The 20,481-nt window shown below is 38.3% G+C and overlaps 1 protein-coding gene across 1 annotated transcript in view; it reads right to left on the reverse strand.

Annotated features, from left to right (window-relative positions):
• The window catches only part of lrpprc (leucine-rich pentatricopeptide repeat containing), a 47,713-nt gene extending 43,350 nt beyond the window's left edge, over window positions 1-4,363 (reverse strand). The window contains exons 1-6 of the mRNA XM_053502626.1: window positions 4,170-4,363; window positions 2,234-2,442; window positions 1,917-2,039; window positions 1,112-1,233; window positions 862-920; window positions 98-184 (exon numbers count right to left, since the gene is read on the reverse strand). Coding sequence (XP_053358601.1) covers window positions 98-184; window positions 862-920; window positions 1,112-1,233; window positions 1,917-2,039; window positions 2,234-2,442; window positions 4,170-4,345 — 776 coding nt within the window. The 5' untranslated portion in view covers window positions 4,346-4,363. The remainder of the gene's footprint in view (window positions 1-97; window positions 185-861; window positions 921-1,111; window positions 1,234-1,916; window positions 2,040-2,233; window positions 2,443-4,169) is intronic.
• Window positions 4,364-20,481: the final 16,118 nt, after the last annotated feature.

Consider the following 20,481-nt stretch of genomic DNA (forward strand, 5'->3'; position numbering starts at 1 on the left):
AGGACAAAAAAAAAGAAGAAGGAAGCAGCGTTTACATTACAGACAGGCGGCGAATATACAAAAGACACAACCCCAATAGTCACCGAAGGAGACTCACCCAGCTCGGCTGTGCCCCGTCACCAGAGAGTTGAACACGGCCTCCGTGATGGGTAAGTCTTTGCTCTTCATAAAGCCCAAGATTTTACTGTAGACAAAGAGTTCTGGTCATGACCGACATCTAACTGCAAACACTACAATTCTTAAACGATACAACAAGCTGACTACCAACTTCAATTTCTATTCTATAAATTATTTATTTGATATTCTACATGACTAAAAGTATGTGGACACCATATCACCACTGCCATTTATGCTTGATTAGAAATCCAAAGGTGATTATTGGCATTGAGGTCAGAGTTCTGTTCGGGGTATTCGAGAGTTCTCCAACTCTGACTTCTATACCATTTATCCTGTAAAGGGTCAAGGGGGGCCTAGAGCCTATCCCAGGAGACTTTGGGCACCAGGCAGGGTACACCATGGACAGGCTGCCAATTCATCACAGGTGGAGCGTGCACCACCAAGCACGGGGAGAACATGCAAACTCCACGCACATAGACAAGTGGTGGGAATCAAACCCACAACCCTGGAGGTGCGAGACCACGTTGCTAACCACTATGCCACCCTGTCGCCTATAAAGGGCTTTATATTAAATATCAACTGCTATATAGCAATGTCATTTACAAATATATATATTTTCCTTATTAAAAAATAAAGCCTTTTTTTGGCATTACTTTTGTCTCACTACTTTTGGCCACCACTGTAGCTTTCTTAAAAATTAAATATTAATAAATAAAATCTAATGTGAGATGCAAATCCTCTCACCTTGCGCCTTCAATGTCACCGTTTTGACAGTATGCTGCAATCAGTCTCTGATACGTCACCTGACAAGAGAGAATCGTTTTATTAGTTTAGCCACTTTAACTCAAAGTTTGAGATGTTACAAACCAAAAACACGCTACTGCAACCACTACTAAAAAGAAAAAGCAGAACCGTTACTTAATTAACATTACATCCTTCTGAGACTTTACTCCTCAGTAAGTTTACAAATCTAATGTGCAGAAACTTCACTCACTCTGTTGGGCTGCACATTGGCCGCTTCCATCTTGGCAAGAAAATCAGTGGGCGAGAATTTGAACTCATTCTGCAGGTAGACTTTAAGCAGCGCATTGTAATGGCTTACATCGTACGTGGCACCTGGAAAACAAAACGCATACAGTTACAAAGAGCTTTGGAACTAACAGGAGATTACACTCATACAGACCGACAGGGGGCAGACTTTTCCAGAAACACTTTTTTCTTCAAATGATCGGATTTTACCTCTGATCTGAATTAAGATGGTTGGGAAATAAGTTCATATAGTGCAATGTTGACATTTTCTACTATAGGTGGATTTGAAAACAAAAAATAAGTAAGGCTGGAAGATTATGTTTTATTATAAGAGACAATAAGCCAATGACTAAGGCCATCGCAACCATTTTCTAGAGCAACACACATGATTTGCACAAAATAAAATTAATACGTAAAATATGAAATTAAGATAGAACTTAAGAAGGACAACAAAATAAATTTTCTTAAGTAGATGTGCCAATTTTTTACAGTCCCAGTTTAATTTGAACGGCGCTCTACCTAGGTGTTCACTTCTTTTTTTTATTGCCTTATTTTCCAATACTCAGAACCTGACTGGTATACCACAAAGCAAGATAACTCAAAAAGCCAGCCTGATTTCCTCCATTTCGGTTCCACAAACAAAAGTTAACCATCAGAATTGAAGAATTTTTCTGACAAATCTTCTCTATGCCAGCTTAGCGTATTTTGATGAATACTATTGGCCAGGCCAGTAACTAAGTGGAAATAAAGCAGAGCAGAGAGCCTCTTACCCAACTCCTGCAGCTTCTCCCAGATCCGGTGTGCCAGCTGATTGCGCTCTTCAAGGGGCATCTCAGGCAAGAGTGAACCACAGCTCCTCAGCAACAGCAGGGCCTGATTGCTACTGGGATATCCTAAAGACAGAAATCTAATTTAGCTGATAGTGAATAAAGAAATCTCAGACTATAAGAAGAGTGATAGCATTTAGTCCTGACCTCATCTAACTGAACAAAAAAGGTAAAATAATTTGTGATATTGCACATAATGGAAGCCCCAAGATATAGCACTATTACGGTGCTTACTAGAGGCGTGTACAATCTCTCCGTACCTGTTCGGCAGATGTCATGAAAGATGCGCTGAATCAATGTTTTGGTGACTCGACCGGTGCGTCTGACCGAGCTGTCTAGCTTAGCGAGAGCCCAGTCGAACTGCTGGGCCTGCTTGGTGCGTAATGCAATACTAGGTTCATCTTTCACCACACCTTTCCTCTCAGCAGCTGCACTGAAGCACCGCAGACCCTGAGAGGACCAAGCAGACCTGAAGTAGTAGTAGAAAAATAAGAAGAAGGCATACTTTAATGTGATACAGTAAATCCAATTTTATTTGTATAGCCCAGTGGACTATGTCAATAAGCAGCTTTATAGAAACGCACAACTAAACATTTATCAACATATTTCTTTTTTTGATTGCAAAATATTATTTACCAAAGTGAAAAATAAATATGTACATTTAGTGAGTAATCAGAGGAGTATTTAAGTTTTGTTTCTTACAGCCACATCCTTAAAGTATGGAAAAACCCGTTTTATGCATCTGTATCTAGTGGGATTTGCTTCCCAGTGGGATCTACTGTAGTCTTGATGTTGTCCTACTCATAAGACTGGGGTGTTTTATGCCGTAATACTTGCATACTTTAAATGACTTTTTTATTTATTGTTGTTTGTTAAAGGATATTATCAATACAGAATATGTAATATTGTATATAAAATATATTAGTGTCAGCTCTGTATCAAAACTGAATCCATTTTCATTGGACAGTGAGAGCTGCACTATTAGTATCACGCTAAAAATTAAAATCAATATTTAATATACAGTGCCAATCAAAAGTTTGGACACACCTCCTAACTCCTTATTCCCTTATACCTTCATAACGGCTCTAATCTGAAGTGCTGTTAATCGGTGATTTTTTTAGGCTGGTAACTAAATAAACCTCTCCTCTGCAGCAGAGGTAGGTTTCCGTCTTGTCTTCCTGGGATGGTCTTTATGAGAGCCAGGTTCATCATGGTGCTTGTTGGGTTTTGCAAATGCACTCGACAATACTGTTCTTGCAAGAATTTCTGAAAAGCTGATCTTCATGTGTTAAAATAACTAACTATTGTTATTCTTACTTAATTATATAATTCAATGTGCTTTCATAGTTTGGAAAAAAATCCAGGCTTGTTCTAGAATGTAGAAAATATATTAAAGAACAAAAAACATGGAATTAAACAAGGTGTGTCCAAACTTTGGACTGGTAAGGTATTTAGTTAAATACTTTAAACAGAAGTGCATGTGATGAATGAATGAATGAATGACCTTGATCGTATGCCCTGGTAAAAACACAGCAACAAACATCACTTATGATTTCTGTGAGAGAAACTGATTTGTCTTCAAGACCAATTTAAAAAAACAAATCAAATAAATCAAAACATAAACCTTAATCAGACACACTGAAATTCTAATTTTCAGCAAAGTGATGCAGATGAGTGGTGTCAAGTTATAATCAGACAATTGAGAGACGTTTCTTTTGTCCTTCCTAGACTCTGTGTTGTTGAAGATGCTTCTGCTTGAGAAGTTAGGCCTTGGCACAATCTCAGTAACTCTCAGTGTGAATGCAGTACATACAGGGCAGACACCATTTACTCACACACAGAGTATGTACAGGTGGCATGAGTTTAACCCCACATGCTCCCTTTTATAATAATAACAATAATAATAATAAAAATAATAACAACAATAATAATACACTAAAGGTATATATTTTTTAACCCTTACATCATGACTACATGTGAGAGACTCATCCCATGTTTTCATTTTTATTTATCTTGGCAATAAATTAAACTCCTAAACCTTAAATTCTAAACCGAGCAGGATGTTTAAAACGATCCACGTTGACATGTATTATGATTTCCTCATCACTCATGCCTACACGGTTTTGTCCCCGAAGCTCAATGACAACTGCGTGCTCCCTAACAGGCATGGCTAGCCGGCGTGCTAACCTCACTCACCTGCTCACACTCAGAGACCTCACAGCGAGCTCGTGCGCACATGCTCGAGCTCCTCTCCCGCAGACCGCGCCGCTGTATAAGCGATGAATCTGCGGCCCATGACTGTTTATCTTCACTCGGAGCAAAGGAGAAGGTGAGAGCTTCAGCAGCCGGGTAGATCTTAAGAGCGCGGCCATGTTTAACCTGCGACAGAGTGGGAGAAGGACATCCGTACCACGTGACAGGTCGGAGGGCACCGGACGAGTCCATTAGACGCAGAGACACGGGGGGAGATCTGCTTCTGTAATGACGGTTTTTTTTTTTTTATCTTATCGTTTACTTTTTGAATAATTATGAGTGTTTCGTTGATATTGGGATTTATTAATCGTGTATCGTTTTTTTTTTCACATCTTTAATGCTTATTTATGTATATATTTACCCTGGTGGTGTAAATAAAATTTGCAAATAGGAACGTTTAAAAAATCTCAAATTTCTCAAGTCTCTGACGTCATTACTGTTCTTTAATCTTCCTTTCTAGATTTTTCCTTCTTTCTTTATTATTATTTTTTTTATTTGTGCTATTTACTTAATTCCCTCTCCCCTTTTTTAGTAATTTATTTGTCTGTTTATTTGTTGATCTACTCTGTCTCCTGTTATTACTTATTTATATATTTTATTAAGTTTTGTTAACTTCTGTTTATCTGTGTATAATTATTTGTGGAATTCAGTCTTTTATACCTGAATTTTGTACTTTCATATCTCTCATATTGTAAATAAATAAGTAAATAAATAAATAAAAATGTATTTTCTTTTTTTTTTGGCTTTGCCCTGCAAGCGCATTTATTTGTTGTTTGTTTGTTTGTTTGTTTGTTTAGCAAGCACATTTGAATGAACGTTCTACCTATCCCACATACAGTGCCTGTTTTTTTTTTTTTTTTGTATATTGTCAACTTAAATTATTCAGATCATCGTCTATACCACTTTATCCTGTACACAGGATCACACTGGGGAGGCAACAACTGCAATCAAGCGTTTGCAATAACTAGCAATAAGTCTTTCACATGACTGTGGAAAATTTTGGCCCCCTCTTTTATGCAGAATTGTTTTGATTCAGCCATGTTGGAGGGTTTAAGGTCACTGCTGCAAGGAAGTTTTGAACGTCTCCCGGACATACACACAACTTAGCTGCTTTTCAGTTAAATTCATATGCTGAAAATGCTTTGTAGGCCGACGCAAATTTCTTGCCAAATTAAAATTTGGAAGGGAATTTATATGCTGAGGTTCCACTGAATGTGATTAATCATTATTAACTGTGATTAGCTAGATTAAATTTTTTAATCGATTAACAGGTCTAATACTGTATACGGATATCAGTTTCTTATTCTTATAGGCTTTATGCAATATTTACAATAGCTATATGGACAAACGAACAAACCCTGACTCATTTTATTTTATTTATATTTATTTTTTTGGCTGGAAAACAGCATCAGTATCGGTTGAAAGAACTATGGTGTGATGTTTTGAAGACCACATCGTTATAGGTCTGATCCCCAGCCTATTCAGTTTTGGGGTTTCTTAAAAGATTGTGGCAGAAAAATCTATTACTTACAGTATTGTGTCAGTATTATGACAAAATATAATTACTATTATTATAATACACAGGACATGATATAATAGCAGGACACTATACATTACATTTTCTAAAGGGGCTGAGCCCCATAAAGGTCTCATCCTAGAATCGTATTACTGTACATATCCCATATTGTTCGTACTGTATAATACTACAAATATTCTTTGTGTCTGTACAATTTCATATTTAGTAACTAACAGCAATTAAGTGTAGAGGAAATGACATGGGACTAAAGGGAAAAATAATAATCACACACTACTATATTAAATAGGGTCTCAAAATATTATGTATGTACACCAGTCAATAGTATAGTACTTTTATTATATATAGAAAATATATGGCTTAAGTTTTATAACCACCTGACTAATACAACAATATGTTCTTGCTGAAAATCTCATTCCAGATAAAGTTCCCTCTTTGCCTTTTTAACATTCATTGGAATGTCTCCAGTGAGCTCCAAGCCACCTTGGCTGGATCATCATTCACAGATGTGTAGCCTTTTTAAAAACATTTGCACCGTTCAGATGTTTTACAGAGTCAAACCATCGTGCTGTGCTAGCTTGGGATCTTTTGTAAATGTTTTGTAACCAGTTTCACGCCTTCATTCATGAGAAACTTTACACACTCTACAAATCCCAGTTTGATTTAAACACCCCTTGTTTATTTTTTTTTTTTCAGGATATCCCAGGAATTGATTATACAGTATCCTCTTTCTTTTCTTGACTTAAAAAATTTAATCACATTGTTTATTTGGCCCTAATTATAAAGAACTAAACTGTACTTTGTTTTGTGAAAGTTTTTTCTTGTCTACAGCAATCTTTTTTCACGTTTTTTACCAGTTGATCAATGCTATAAAAAAAAAAAATTTTTGTATGCAGTGTATTTTCAGATTCTCATACTTTCTAAACTTTTTTTTATATGTTATCTTTACCAAACTGTAAATTTCCACAATAACAGTCTAAAAGGAATTCCTACAGTATATGCCATGTCAGACATTGAAGTACTGTAGGCCTACTTGAATTTCTGGTGTTTTTGGAAATGCATCGTGCTTATTTAGACATATGACGTGTACAGTGTTCACACATCAAGCTAATTTGCCCAATCTGTGGTCAAATCTGAAAAGGTCAGGCAGGTGGGGTGTTGCCAGGCCTAGACTGATGCCCACCAGGTCACTGAGTCTCTTGCCGGGCATTATGGCCAGGGGGCTCCATCATGTCTGACAATTGCAGGCTGCACTCGTTTTCAAAGTGGACACCAAGAACACATGCATACAGCACAGCAGCAGCCAGCAGACAGGCGACATGGAACAGGCATTGCCTGCCAGGCAGATTTGTCTGGCTCCTACTGAGCAAGTCACCCGCTGCCCCAGACTGCCTCTGTCTGTCAGACCCTCGTCCATCACGACTGCTGGACTCGGAGCAGGTTGTTCTGAGACCAAATCTTCTAAAGAAGCATTATCGTGTATGAACAAAAATAGAACAACAAAATACTACAGAAATATAATTTTATTAATAATTGCATCTGAACTACATACATAAGATTCCAAAAGGCTAAGACCATATGGAAAATCTTTTTTGTTTTGCTTGGTAGCGCGTGTCTAATGTCCTGTATTAATGCCTGTGTTCAGATGACAATTGATAGATGTGATCTAAAATGGATCATCAGGTTTTGTACAAACTTGTGGAGTCCATGGCAGCTCGAGTGCATATTTTAAAGATTATAATTTTTGATCAAGTTGTTGTCTGCACAGTAATTTGTAATGACAATCATTGCATAACTAAATAAAAGCATTTTCATGACTAGTGTTTACAGTATGTGGTGATAAAGACATTATCATTGATCCTGCACAATATGTTAAATTTAATATGCGAGATATTCCCAATATTGCCACAATATTGCCGCATATAAACTTCATTTTAACCTGAACTTCTAGTCATTTTCCACACAACACAATTAACACTAAATCTATCCAGCCTGAATTGTCCAGGTCTGGCTCCACCTGATTGACTTATCTGTAGTGAGAAATACTGTACTTAAATAGTCCAATGTCAGCACCAAGATAACTAAAATAAAACAAAATGACACGGCTGCTTCTGAGACACTGCTACATGCAGTTATTCATTGAATTTAGTCAATTAATTATAATGTTTACCACTGATCGATTACGGAAAATACACTCAAGTGCTGTATATGGATACCTGAACAAAGCACCCATATGTGGATTTTCCAGCGGTATGCGTCATGTGCAAATGTGCACTGTGTTTAGTAGTGTGGTGTTCTCCAACACAGGTGTGAAGGAAACAAAGCAAGTCAAATCTATGAGTCCTATGTGGTGTTCTGGTTGAGCAACTGAACAGCCTGCAGGAGGAACGAAGAAGTCTCTCTGTGTTGGCCTTCAGGGAGCGGAAGCTCTTTACTAACAGCAACGCAAAGAAGAGTCAGAGCTGAGGTGGCTGAGGTCTTTCACCATTTTCCTGGCCTTGGTCCAGGACTGTGTAAACGAACTAGATAAACCCATAGGTTTTCTGAAAAATGATAAGAAACTGTGAAACTGGTCATCAACATTTTGGCATCAATAAATGGGAAAATGTACAGAACAAACAGCCTTATCTATTGTACAGAACAATAGCTACTTATCTCAGTTACCACAAGCTAGCTAGCGTAGCTTTATCTTTGATAAATTGTTAGGGTGGCTAATGTTAAATCAAATGCTAATGTTACTTTGCATTTGATTAAACTCCATTAAATCTGGCTATGGCGGCCCAAACTGTTTTTTGTACCATGCTGTAAACATGTTTATTCCTATTGTAAAGTAAATTTTAACATAGGGCTTTCTAGAGATTGACTCACTTCGTGAACGATTAGCACCCATTCGAGGATCTGTATGTTCTGCCACTCATTCTTCAGAACCAGAGGAGCCCCTTGCTCCTCACCCATCATCAGTGCCCAACATCTTGTGGTAGAATAAGCACAAATCTCCACATATATACTTTAAAATTTGGTAAAAGGGTTCCCAGAAGTGAGGAGGTTATTTTTTATAAGCTAAGGGAAGCTATTCTACATTAAAACCCAGAGCTGGATGGGATATTCAAAAGTCAGGTCTCCACATACTTTTGGCCAGACAACCTATACAATACTTTTTGAATATTAGTACCTGTTATTTAAACACTAGCTTATCAGTGGTAAATCATTGGCTATTTTTCCTAATGCCACTGAGAATGTCATTGCGACCAAACTGCATTAAAGACAAAAAGTCTTTAGATGACATTATCCTATAACACCAATTGAAGGAATGTTTTTGTTCTACCAAATGCACATGAAAATAACTTCACACAACATACATACTGTATCCAGGATCCTATGAAATCTGAATGGCTAGTAACTATTGAATCTGTCTGTTGGAGTGTTCTTCTCATCTGCACTCTGTCGGAAGTGTGTGCTTTTTCTCATCCACAAGAGCTCAAGGGAGGAAACATCTCAAGGTCACTAAATTATAAAGGAGAGAAGAGAAGGTGAGCTGAGCACGGAAGCTCATTCTTTCCTACCTTTTCTTTGCTGAATGAAACGCCAGGACTTTTTTTGTACAGCATGGCTGCATTTGTTAGCAATATTTTATTTATCAGCTAATCTATTATTTACTGATTAAATCCACTTCTCTACTTAAGGTTTTTGCTGGACGTTTTTATTTCTTGTGCTCTAAATGAAAACCATGTCATACACTGTTACCGTGTTCATTTTTTAAATTGCTGGAAGGAAATGTGAAGAATAATTCAGCTGCTGCAAGGCTTTATGTTCAAATCCAACTGACCAGATTACTGCAGATTACAACTTGAGCAATCACAGCAACATCTCATTGAAAATAAACGAATTTACCATCTCTTTATTTTTAATATTCGTTTAAGACATAAAAATAAAGACAAGTTGCTCCTCTGTCACCCAGCTTTAACTTACAGTAATTGCAATTTCTATTCCTAACAACTGATTTAGTGTCATATTTACATAATATTCCTCCAGGCTTCTCTAATCTAGATAAAATGTATTTATTTATTCATCTTCTCTGCATTGCTTATCCTATACAGGGTTGGAAGAATCCTGGACTCTATTTCAGGAAACTTCACGCATGAGGCATGGTGCACTGGACAGGGTGCCAATTCATTGCAGTGGCCACACACACACCACGCACTTATTCACACACTACAGCTATTTGGGAAAACCAATTAGCCTAATCTGCATGTCTTTGGACTGTGGGAGGAAATCAAAGTACCCGAAGGAAAACCACCAAGCAATGTGAGAACATGCAAATTCCATGCACACAGACCTAAAGCGGGAATTGAACCCCTAGTGGCTAACCACCAACCTAACATGCCGTCCAGGATAAAATGGAGTTTGCATGCTCTCCCTGTGCTTGGTGGGTTTCCTCTGGGTGCTCCGGTTTCCTCTAAGAGTTTAAAAACATGCAGATTAAGTTAATAGGCGTTCTCAAAGTGCCTATAGTGTATACTGTAAATAAGTGCGTGTGTGTGTGTGTGTGCCTGTGTGTGCCCTGCAATGAATTGGCACCCCATCCTGGGTTTACCCTGCCTCCAGCCCAAGTCTTCTGGGATAGGCTTCAGGTCCCTGTGACTCTGTATACAGGATAAAGTGGTATAGACGATGAGTGAGTGAGTTTGAAGGGCATTTTAAAATGCCTTGTTTTTTTTTCTTGACCTTAAAAGCAGTTTTATGTAGATTAGAAACTAAAAGAATTTTAAGAGAAAAAAAAAATCTAAATCTCCATATACATGTGGACAGGGCCCAGAAGATTTGTCCATGTCTAGGCACTTGAAGAAGTGTGAGAGTGTGAATTTGTTGATAGGAGAAATATTCTCCCTAGTGAGATGAGTGTTGTTTGTCAGAGATCCCTGTGAACCAAAGTGTCAGGACAGGTGGCAAGAATTGACACTGCAGACATAACAAGACACCCCCCCACCCCCCACCCCCCTCAGGGTCTGATCTGACCTAAACCAAAGAAAGCAACAAAGAAAAAAATACTCACTGGACAAAAGTGAGCTTACAGTCTGTGCACTGACCCAGATCGAAGCTTTCTCATATTCCAATGAAGAACACATGAATGCAGATCTACAGCATGACAACAACTAATTTTTTTACAGTACTGTTTTTCTTTAAGACAACCTTGCTGTAGACCGTTCAAGATGTCTGTTGTGGTGGTCTCTGATGCCAGATTCAATCCCACTTCTAGTGCTCACAAAAGTGCTACATCCTAGGATGTGACTGTGCAACCAGAGATAATGATAACAATCCAGTAAACGTGACAGAACCGTGACTTACACTTCGATTCCTGTGTCCTTAGCAGCATCATTCCATTATCATTACTGGAAGCTCTTCATGCTTCAGCCCTCTCTCATGTCCTCTCTCATCAGCCCTACAGAACGAGTAAGCTTCATGGCTGGATTCCTGTTTAGGCCTTTCCAAGCATGACAACAGAGCTGGAGGTCCATAGACTCTTCAGATGTTGTGACATACGTGCTAAGAACAATCTGCAATATGGATGGCTGTTAGGATATCCATGTTTTAGCTCTGACTGGGTGAGGACATAACACATGGACATGCACATAATGAACTCAGCTATGCAAGGTATGTCTTTGCCTGCCATTTTAAATAACACATTATTCCTTATGGTGTAAATCCATTTAATGCTAACAAATAATATTACCACTTCTGGTCTAAAACAGCCCCTGTGAAGAAGATTGAGAGAGCCACAACACAGACACTTAACTATAACTCAGACACTTTACAAAGCTGTATGGAAACATATGAAATCCAGTGTGGAGAGACTAATTTTAAACTTTTGCACTGAGCCAGCACTGAGACCATCTACGCAGCAAAGAATGATGATGGTAGCACAGGGTTATAGAGCGTGCACACAAACACACTCCTTCATTCATTCATCCATTCATTCATCTTCTGTACTGCTTATTCTGTGTACTATCCCAGGAGACTTAGGGCACGAGGCAGGATACACCCTGGAGCCCACATTGCTAGACATCTGTCCAGGTGACAGCATACGGGATTCTTGTTCATGCAGAAGTAACTTTGTACTTAATTGTATTATGAGATCTTTTGACTTATTCACTACTAGGAAGTCATTGTGTATTAGATGAAAATCATTATTGCTTTTTCTCATTATATCATTTACTGTATATTGTCTTTGCCTTAGTATAATGTACTGCTGTTGAATACTACAATGTTTTTGAAAATGGAGTAAAGCTAGGCCGAGCAGCTGTATGCATCAAGGTGTTGACAGGGAAGAACAGCATGTGAGAGTGGAAGAGTAACCACCAGCATTATTTCTAAACTGTCTGTTGACTTCACTATCTTAAACATGACAACAGATTTTTAAGTGCGCCTGTACAATGATGTTTTTAGGCACTCTGTCAGTTTAATGAATATGGTCTTCATCATTCATTTCAGCCAAACTAAATAGATGGTATATAATGAAGGATACTTAAAACAGAGCAGAACATTTGCTGCAACCTTGACCTTGATTTTATAACCATGCTCAGCGTCATCACCTTCCCCTCACACCCTGTCTCTCTCCCTCTATCACACCCACTCACCAAGAGTGCTCATGAAAGGTTCAGCACTCCTCTCCCCTCTGATCTTAACCGCCTTAAGCTTTATGACATTTTCAAAATGTCTTTTTCGATTTTCTTCCGGTGTCCTTTTTTTGGGGGGCGGGCGGGGGACAGGCTTTGTCTCGCCGACTTTCAAATGCTGGAAATCGCACAATAAGGTGAGGAGACTGCAATCTGACCTGACCTTTTTCTCTCTCCAGTGTGGCCTATAGCACTGTGGCCCCTCTGTCCCCGCTTGTTGGAAATGACAAAGTTCCCTGATTTTAGTGTTCAAGGCGAAGAGCTCGCACGTTTAGTCTTTTTTTAGCCTTTTTTTGCGATTTTTCCAGCCAGGCTCGATTCCTGTCTCTGTGTGCATGGAGTTTGCATGTTCTCCCTGTGCTTTGTGGATTTCCTCTGGGTACCCCGGTTTCCTCCCACAGTCCAAAGACATGCAGATTAGGATAATTAGCATTTCCAAATTGCCCGTAGTGTGTGTATGAGTGTGTGTATGTGTGTGTTCCCTGCAATGGATTGGCACCCTGTCCAGGGTGTACCCCGCCTTGCGCCCTAAGTCTCCTGTCTTAGGCTCCAGATCCCCCGCGACCCTGAATACAGGATAAAGCGGTATAGACAGTGTGTCAGTAAGTGAGATAGATAAAGATTGAGATACATCCCTAATAAACATTAAAAATGTGATAACAGTAGGGAAAACTTGAGAAACAAAGAAAGCCTATGGGGAACAAAACCCAGAAGGTGAGACGCCCCTTTCTGGGTGACATAAAATATTTCAGATATTTTTCAGCCATAAAAGAGAATCCGGATGAGATAATCAACTAAAGCAAGCAAGCAATTCTTAACTTTGATCCCCTACAATATTGGTAGCAGAGTGTAATGTCAGCTGTCGGAGGCAATTCCCCTCGCTCCCCGGCACTTATCACCGTCTGTCTTTCCTGAGGGAGGGAGATTACTGCCACGCTGCTGCTGCGTTCCTGTGTTGTAAAAACGTAGCCAGAGGCATTTCAGTGGCGTCTCATAGGGATGGGAAGTTTTTTTTTAATGCTCGTAGTGGGGCGTCTCTCAATTTTTAGGGAGCAGTGTTGTATGATCCTCCTCTTTAAAGCGAATTGAGTGATTGCCCCAGAGTCAAACACTTCATCCCCATTCTTTCATTATTCGCCCAAATATTCTTCACGACCCTCCCAGCTGTCGGCTTCCGTTCATCTCAGTCTTGTCCATAGTTTACTTTCATTCATCTGCAGTATGGAAAAGATTTACTTTTGTTTTATGAACTTGCTCCCGGCCCAAACTCACTATGTTGACCTACAATTCTGCCAAGGTGAGTCACTCTCCATCTCTTCCTGAGCTTCCCTTGAGGAATCTCTCAAACTTCATCAGCCCTCCTCTCTTTCATTTCCTACCTTTCACACTCATCCATTTGTCACAGCAATCCCCTAACCCTGGGGTGCAAGCATCTTAGCCATGACAGTGGACAGCTGTCTCATAAGCCACCTGCCCTTTGGTTCCCAGTGCATCTCCAGATCTGTCTGTCCAGTCTGCTTGCAGTTTACTGTCTCTCCTTCGCGCTGGTGTGTTTTCATAGCCCCTGGCTGGTCATAGAGCAGTAACTGACGCTGCGTGATATGAAGCTGTCAGTCAGGACTTGCTGGGGGAGGAGAAAGCCATCATGTTGTTTTAGGCTCATATGCTAGACATCACCCTCCCTCTTCCTTGAAGCTCAATCAGCTACATTATTATGTGTAGATATGCTCTTACTTTCACTTTTAAACATAGCTGTGATTTGTCCTGACAATTGTTTACAACGCAACCTCACCAAGTATTTAAGCGTTTTGATTACAGACATTCCTTATTTTTTTATGATTTAATTCTATGTCTATTGATAATTGGACGTCTTCTCAAGTGATCATACAATGATCTTCTCAAAAATACTGAAAGACACACACATTTTACTAACTTCGTCTCACGAGTGAACCCCTGAGTGTACAGGAAAATAAGGAAATATGTATATAAAAAATAAATACACTCACCTAAACGATTATTAGGAACACTGGTTCAATTTCTCATTAATGCAATTATCTAATCAACCAATCACATTGCAGTTGCTTCAATGCATTTAGGGGTGTGGTCCTGGTCAAGACTCCTGAACTCCAAACTGAATGTCAGAATGGGAAAGAAAGGTGATTTAAGCAATTTTGAGCGTGGCATTGTTGTCAGTGCCAGACGGGCCGGTCTGGGTATTTCACAATCTGCTCAGTTACTGGGATTTTCACGCACAACCATTTCTAGGGCTTACAAAGAATGGTGTGAAAAGGGAAAAACACCCAGTATGCGGCAGTCCTGTGGGCGAAAATGCCTTGTTGATGCTAGAGGTCAGAGGAGAATGGGCCGACTGATTCAAGCTGATAGAAGAGCAACTTTGACTGAAATAACCACTCGTTACAACCGAGGTATGTAGCAAAGCATTTGTGAAGCCACAACACGCACAACCTTGAGGCGGATGGGGTACAACAGCAGAAGACCCCACCGGGTATCACTCCTCTCCACTACAAATAGGAAAAAGAGGCTACAATTTGCACGAGCTCACCAAAATTGGACAGTTGAAGACTGGAAAAATGTTCCCTGGTCTGATGAGTCTCGATTCTGTTGAGACATTCAAATGGTAGAATCCAAATTTAGTGTAAACAGAATGAGAACATGGATCCATCATGTCTTGTTACCACTGTGCAGGCTGGTGGTGGTGGTGTAATGGTGTGGGGGATGTTTTCTTGGCACACTTTAGGCCCCTTAGTGCCAATTGGGCATTGTTTAAATGCCACCGGCTACCTGAGAGTTGTTTTTGACCATGTCCATCCCTTTATGACTACCTTGTACCCATCCTCTGATGGCTACTTTCAGCAGGATAATGCAGCATGTCACAAAGCTTGAATCATTTCAAATTGGTTTCTTGAACATGACAATGAGTTCACTGTACTAAAATGGCCCCCACAGTCACCAGATCTCAACCCAATAGAGCATCTTTGGGATGTGGTGGAACGGGAGCTTCGTGCCCTGGATGTGCATCCCACCAATCTCCATCAACTGCAAGATGCTATCCTATCAATATGGGCCAACATTTCTAAAGAATGCTTTCAGCACCTCGTTGAATCAATGCCACGTAGAATTAAGGCAGTTCTGAAGGTGAAAGGGGGTCAAACACCGTATTATATGGTGTTTCTAATAATCCTTTAGGTGAGTGTATATATAAATATGTATATATGTACTATTTTTGTACATATGTATATAGGTTTTGTTTTTGTTTTATGAATGAATGTGTAAAACTGATTTACAAAAGACTTTAAGCACAGTACAATGATGAAACTCTTAGCCGCAGTAAAATACCTGAATCGTACTGCCTTCTTTAAAAAAATTGCCCCATTCATATGTTTTATTCAAATGTTTTATAGCTGTCATTTCTCCTGACAATTGTTTACAATGCAACTTTACACACATGTGAATGTACACACAATCAATTAAGAACACCACATGCACATTACAGGAACTCAGCTGCTATTGCCACATACCTGTATAGTCCTGATCATGCTCCAAGCCATTTCCACATGTTTGGGCCATTAAAGGAGTTCCTGGGAGGCCAGTGTTTTAGATGTGAAGCAGGCAGTCTGATTACAGCTTTGATCTACTGAGAAAACTTTCTATCCAGATGGTATCCAAGCATTTGTGAAACACTGGGATGAGCGCATTAGTGTAATAGGGAATTATATAGAGAAATGAATGGCGTTTTGACTGTCATAACTGTATTTTGTTATTCTGCACAATCAAAAGTATTGATTTGAACTCACCTTGTACTGTATTTACTACAATAGCTTGATATATTACAAGAAACAATAGATTGTTTATAGATAATTCCCCATATAAAAGCCTTTTTTATATTATGAAAGGTCACCAGTATCTCTTCCACATAAATTATAAATAAAAACCAAATGTGGGAGGATGGTAAAAAAAAAAATGGGGATAATTTATCACTGTCAATAAAGAGAGGATGTGAAAGAGAGAGAGAGAGAGAGAGAGAGAGAGAGAGAGAGACCTTTAACAGATGCACAGCTGTCGGCTCAGGTTAGCACTAGCCAGTGGCAAAGCTGGATGAATAAATCAAAACTGGCCTCATGTTAAATGTAAAAGCACTAACAGATCAAAACTACCAGCCCAGCTCACCCAGGACTTACACATGTACACACACATTAACATTTTAACACATGAGCAAAGATGGACAGTTAAAATAGGTTATAACACTATATATACACTGTTTGTAACATAAATCAAATGTAAAGACATTCAAATTTTAAAATTTGTTTATTTATTTATATATAAAGCAGGAGAAAGCACTTTGGTTAGTGCTTTATCCTAATCAGAGTTGTGATCCAGAACCTTTCCTGAAAGCTCTGACCGTCCATCCAATCCATCCCAAAGCATCTGTTACATATTGACAGTCTTACCATGATAAATATACATAATGGAAATTAATTATTTTGTGACATCACTTCAAAGTAATATTTGTATTAATTTATAATAATTTATAAATATATATAATCCCAATCACACCCACATACAAACACAAATCCCCCACAGACTGGAATGTGTCTAATTGTTAGCTCAGCAGGACAAGGGGACAGTTCTGCTGTAATGTAGCATAGAGTGCTCCCGGCCTCAGGACCCCAGAGAGCGCGCCCCCAACCTTCCTGTCAGCTAATGTTAAATCACATAACCAATGGCATGAGACATGAGACCTCTATGGACATGATTTATATATTTATATACAGTGAGGTCAATAAGTATTTGATCAGCCTGTGATTTTGCAAGTTCTCTTCCTTACTGTGGAAATCATGGAGGGGTCTACAATTTTCAGCATAGGTGCATTTCCACTGTGAGAGACAGAATCTAAAAAGAAAAATCCGGAAATCACATTGTATGATTTTTTAAACAATTTATTTGTGAATTACTGTGTCAAATAAGTATTTGATCACCAGCTTTTCAGCCAGATTTCTGACCCTTAAAGGCCAGTTATTTTGCTTTTAAATAGTCCATATGCTTCTCATGGAGCCACTCCTTGGTTTTCCTGGCTGTGTGCTTTGGGTCATTGTCATGTTGGAAGACCCAGCCACGACCCATCTTTAATGCTCTGACTGAGAGAAGGATATTCAATTCTTAATCTATAGTGTTTAATATGATGTTTGCTCACCCAAGCTATAACAGCTTCAACTCTTCTGGGATGGTTTTCTACAAAGTTTATGAGTGTGTTTATGGGAACTTTCTACCATTCTTCCAGGAGTGTTTATATATAGCGTCTTCCAGAAGTATATATAATATGTTTTTTAATATTTGTTACACTTTAATGATTTGGATCATTAAACTAATTTTAATATTACAGAGAAAAAAAACAGTTTTTATACAGGTGCATGTATTGGTGAGATGAACAGTTTTCTTACATTTTTTTGTAAACTGCTGACAATATATCTCATGAATGTAAAATATAACTGTAATTTAGAGTGTATATTTATAGGAAATAACACCACTACAACACATCAAAATAACCCAAGATTATGCAGTATGTGCAAAGCTTTAATGAGTAAAAAAAAAACAAAATGCAAATATTTTGTAAAGAGATTGTGTAATGCTTTGGCTAAATAACATTAAGAAATCAGTATTGTAATTGGTGAAATACAGTAACTCCAATTTGCAACTATAGCTTTCATGCGTTTTGGCAAGCTCTATGCCAGTTTTTTACATTGCTGTTTGTTTGCACAAAAGCAAACAACTCAGCTTTGCTTGATGGTTTGGGACCCTTCATCTCGCTCTTGATGACATTCCAGAGGTTTTCTGGAGTAAATTGCAGTGTTCTATTATGTTTTTCCAGAGCTGTAGAGAACCCAAGTGAATATAAAATGTGATTTTTAAATTTATGACTTTATTATTTCGGGAAAAAATCTGTCCAAAACATAGCCCTAAGTTATTTATATATATATATATATATATATATATATATATATATATATATATATATATATATGTCTGGGACATACGTATGTATATAAAAGTTAGGGATCATTTGCAAATGTCTTTGTTTTTCAAAGAAAAACACATTTTACTGCAATTCACAAACAATTTCACAAGTCTCTGTATCTCAACCCTATTGAGCTGTTGTGGGAGCAGCTTGACCACACAGTATGGAGGAAGACTCCATCAAGCCAATACATCTTGTGGAAGATGCTCGAAGAAGCATGAGGTAAAATCTCATCAGATAATTTTTTTCAAAAAATACAGCTAGAATGCCTGCCAGGCTGTAATTGCTGTAAAAGTTTTTGTTGTTGTTTTTTTTTTCTGTTAAGGTAGAGTTTGCTGAACACTTTCATCATTTCCATCAAAATCATTATTTCTAACTCTAACAAGGTCAGCATGTCTGTATTTTCTATTCAGACTAATATTGTGTGTGTTTCCTTGAAAAACTTTCTAAGTGATCCCAAAAGTGATCCCAAACTCTTGAGCGCTAACAGGTGGTTCTGAGTAGGTGATTCGAACTCTCAAGATCAACCAAGCAAGAACCAACTGTTCAGATCATTCTTAAAATTAAATGGAATTAACTGGAAAGTTCAGCAAACAGTAAAAGGCCTTAAAGCTCACAAAAAACAACTAAAGTGGATGACTGCAGAATCATGTGCATGGTAGTCGTGTCATTGTCAGAGTCTACAGTCAAGACTCTCTGCCTAACTTCTTAATACAAAAAAATTACATTTGGTACTTTTGAGTATCTTATACCTTGTTTACACTAATTTGTGCTTCTTTCATCATTAGCCAAATACCCTCTATGTCCAGGAATCACAGATGAGAAATCGAAAAAGTAGATTTGATACAGATTAAGTTTTGTCTTAAAATGACTCCAGCGCGTGAAAACTTTACTTACACCATTTCAGCGCTGTTATTTCAGCAGTGAAAAAATATGAACCTTTCAGTTTTTATTTTTTTATTAGTATCTATTTACATTGAGTAAGTAAATGAATTATATAAATGTTAAGGTATATAAAGTAGTTAAATACTGGGGTTTATAAGGAGGTTGATAAAATGCCAGGCTTTATTAACACACCCACAGAGAAACTAATTTGAGGCAAACACAATATACACAATTGTACTAGTGGAATAAAGAACTCATCATTTCAGAATTACTGCATCAGTGTATTCCAAATTCATATATTCAAATAGGACCCAGGCTTTTTAATTTTTCTTTTTCAGAAAAACGTCAAATTAAATGGACAGTTCTGCTGTCAAAACTTCATAAAGTAAAATGTACTGGACCTTTTTTTTCACTCAAAAGCTCATTTACAGTATCTATGTGTGCCAGGTGATATTGCATGAGTGAACATTTAAATGACATATGCATATATAGGAACATGAACACATGCATAAACACACACACACACACACACACACACACACACACACACACACACACACACACACACACACACACAATAAAACTCTCTCTCTCTAAAGGAAATGCTAGAGGTCACACCATGGACTATATAATTAATTTAAAAGCCATCCTTACTAACCCATTTAAGTGCTATATAGACATTATGGTAATGCATTCGTACTGCAGTCTTCAACCTAAAGTCTCCAACATGACAACTGCAGAGGGGTAAGAATAAATGTTTTGCCTAATTCAAAATGATGCATATCAGAAAAATGCAAGATGGGTTTGTAGATATAAATTAGTGTCTAATAAGATTGAATTGTCTTTAGATCCATAAAATAACTTTAGCTTAATAACTTAATAACTAAACTGTAAAATGTTGATAAAATGGATAATGCTGATTCTGAAAAATTGACAGATAACTTTTCCCCTACTTGTGTGAGAGACGCATCTGTCTGTGGGAACTGTTCACGTAATTATTTATTAACACCACTTGCACATTACAGTAATTCAGCTCGGAGGTAGTGCCTTGCTCCAAGACATCCAACAGTGCCTGGAAGGTCAGCATTTCAGCTGTCAAGCAGGCGCTCCAATCACGGCTCCAATGTA

This window comes from Clarias gariepinus, chromosome 8, assembly GCF_024256425.1.
Source record: "Clarias gariepinus isolate MV-2021 ecotype Netherlands chromosome 8, CGAR_prim_01v2, whole genome shotgun sequence".
NCBI classification, from domain to species: Eukaryota; Metazoa; Chordata; class Actinopteri; order Siluriformes; family Clariidae; genus Clarias; species Clarias gariepinus.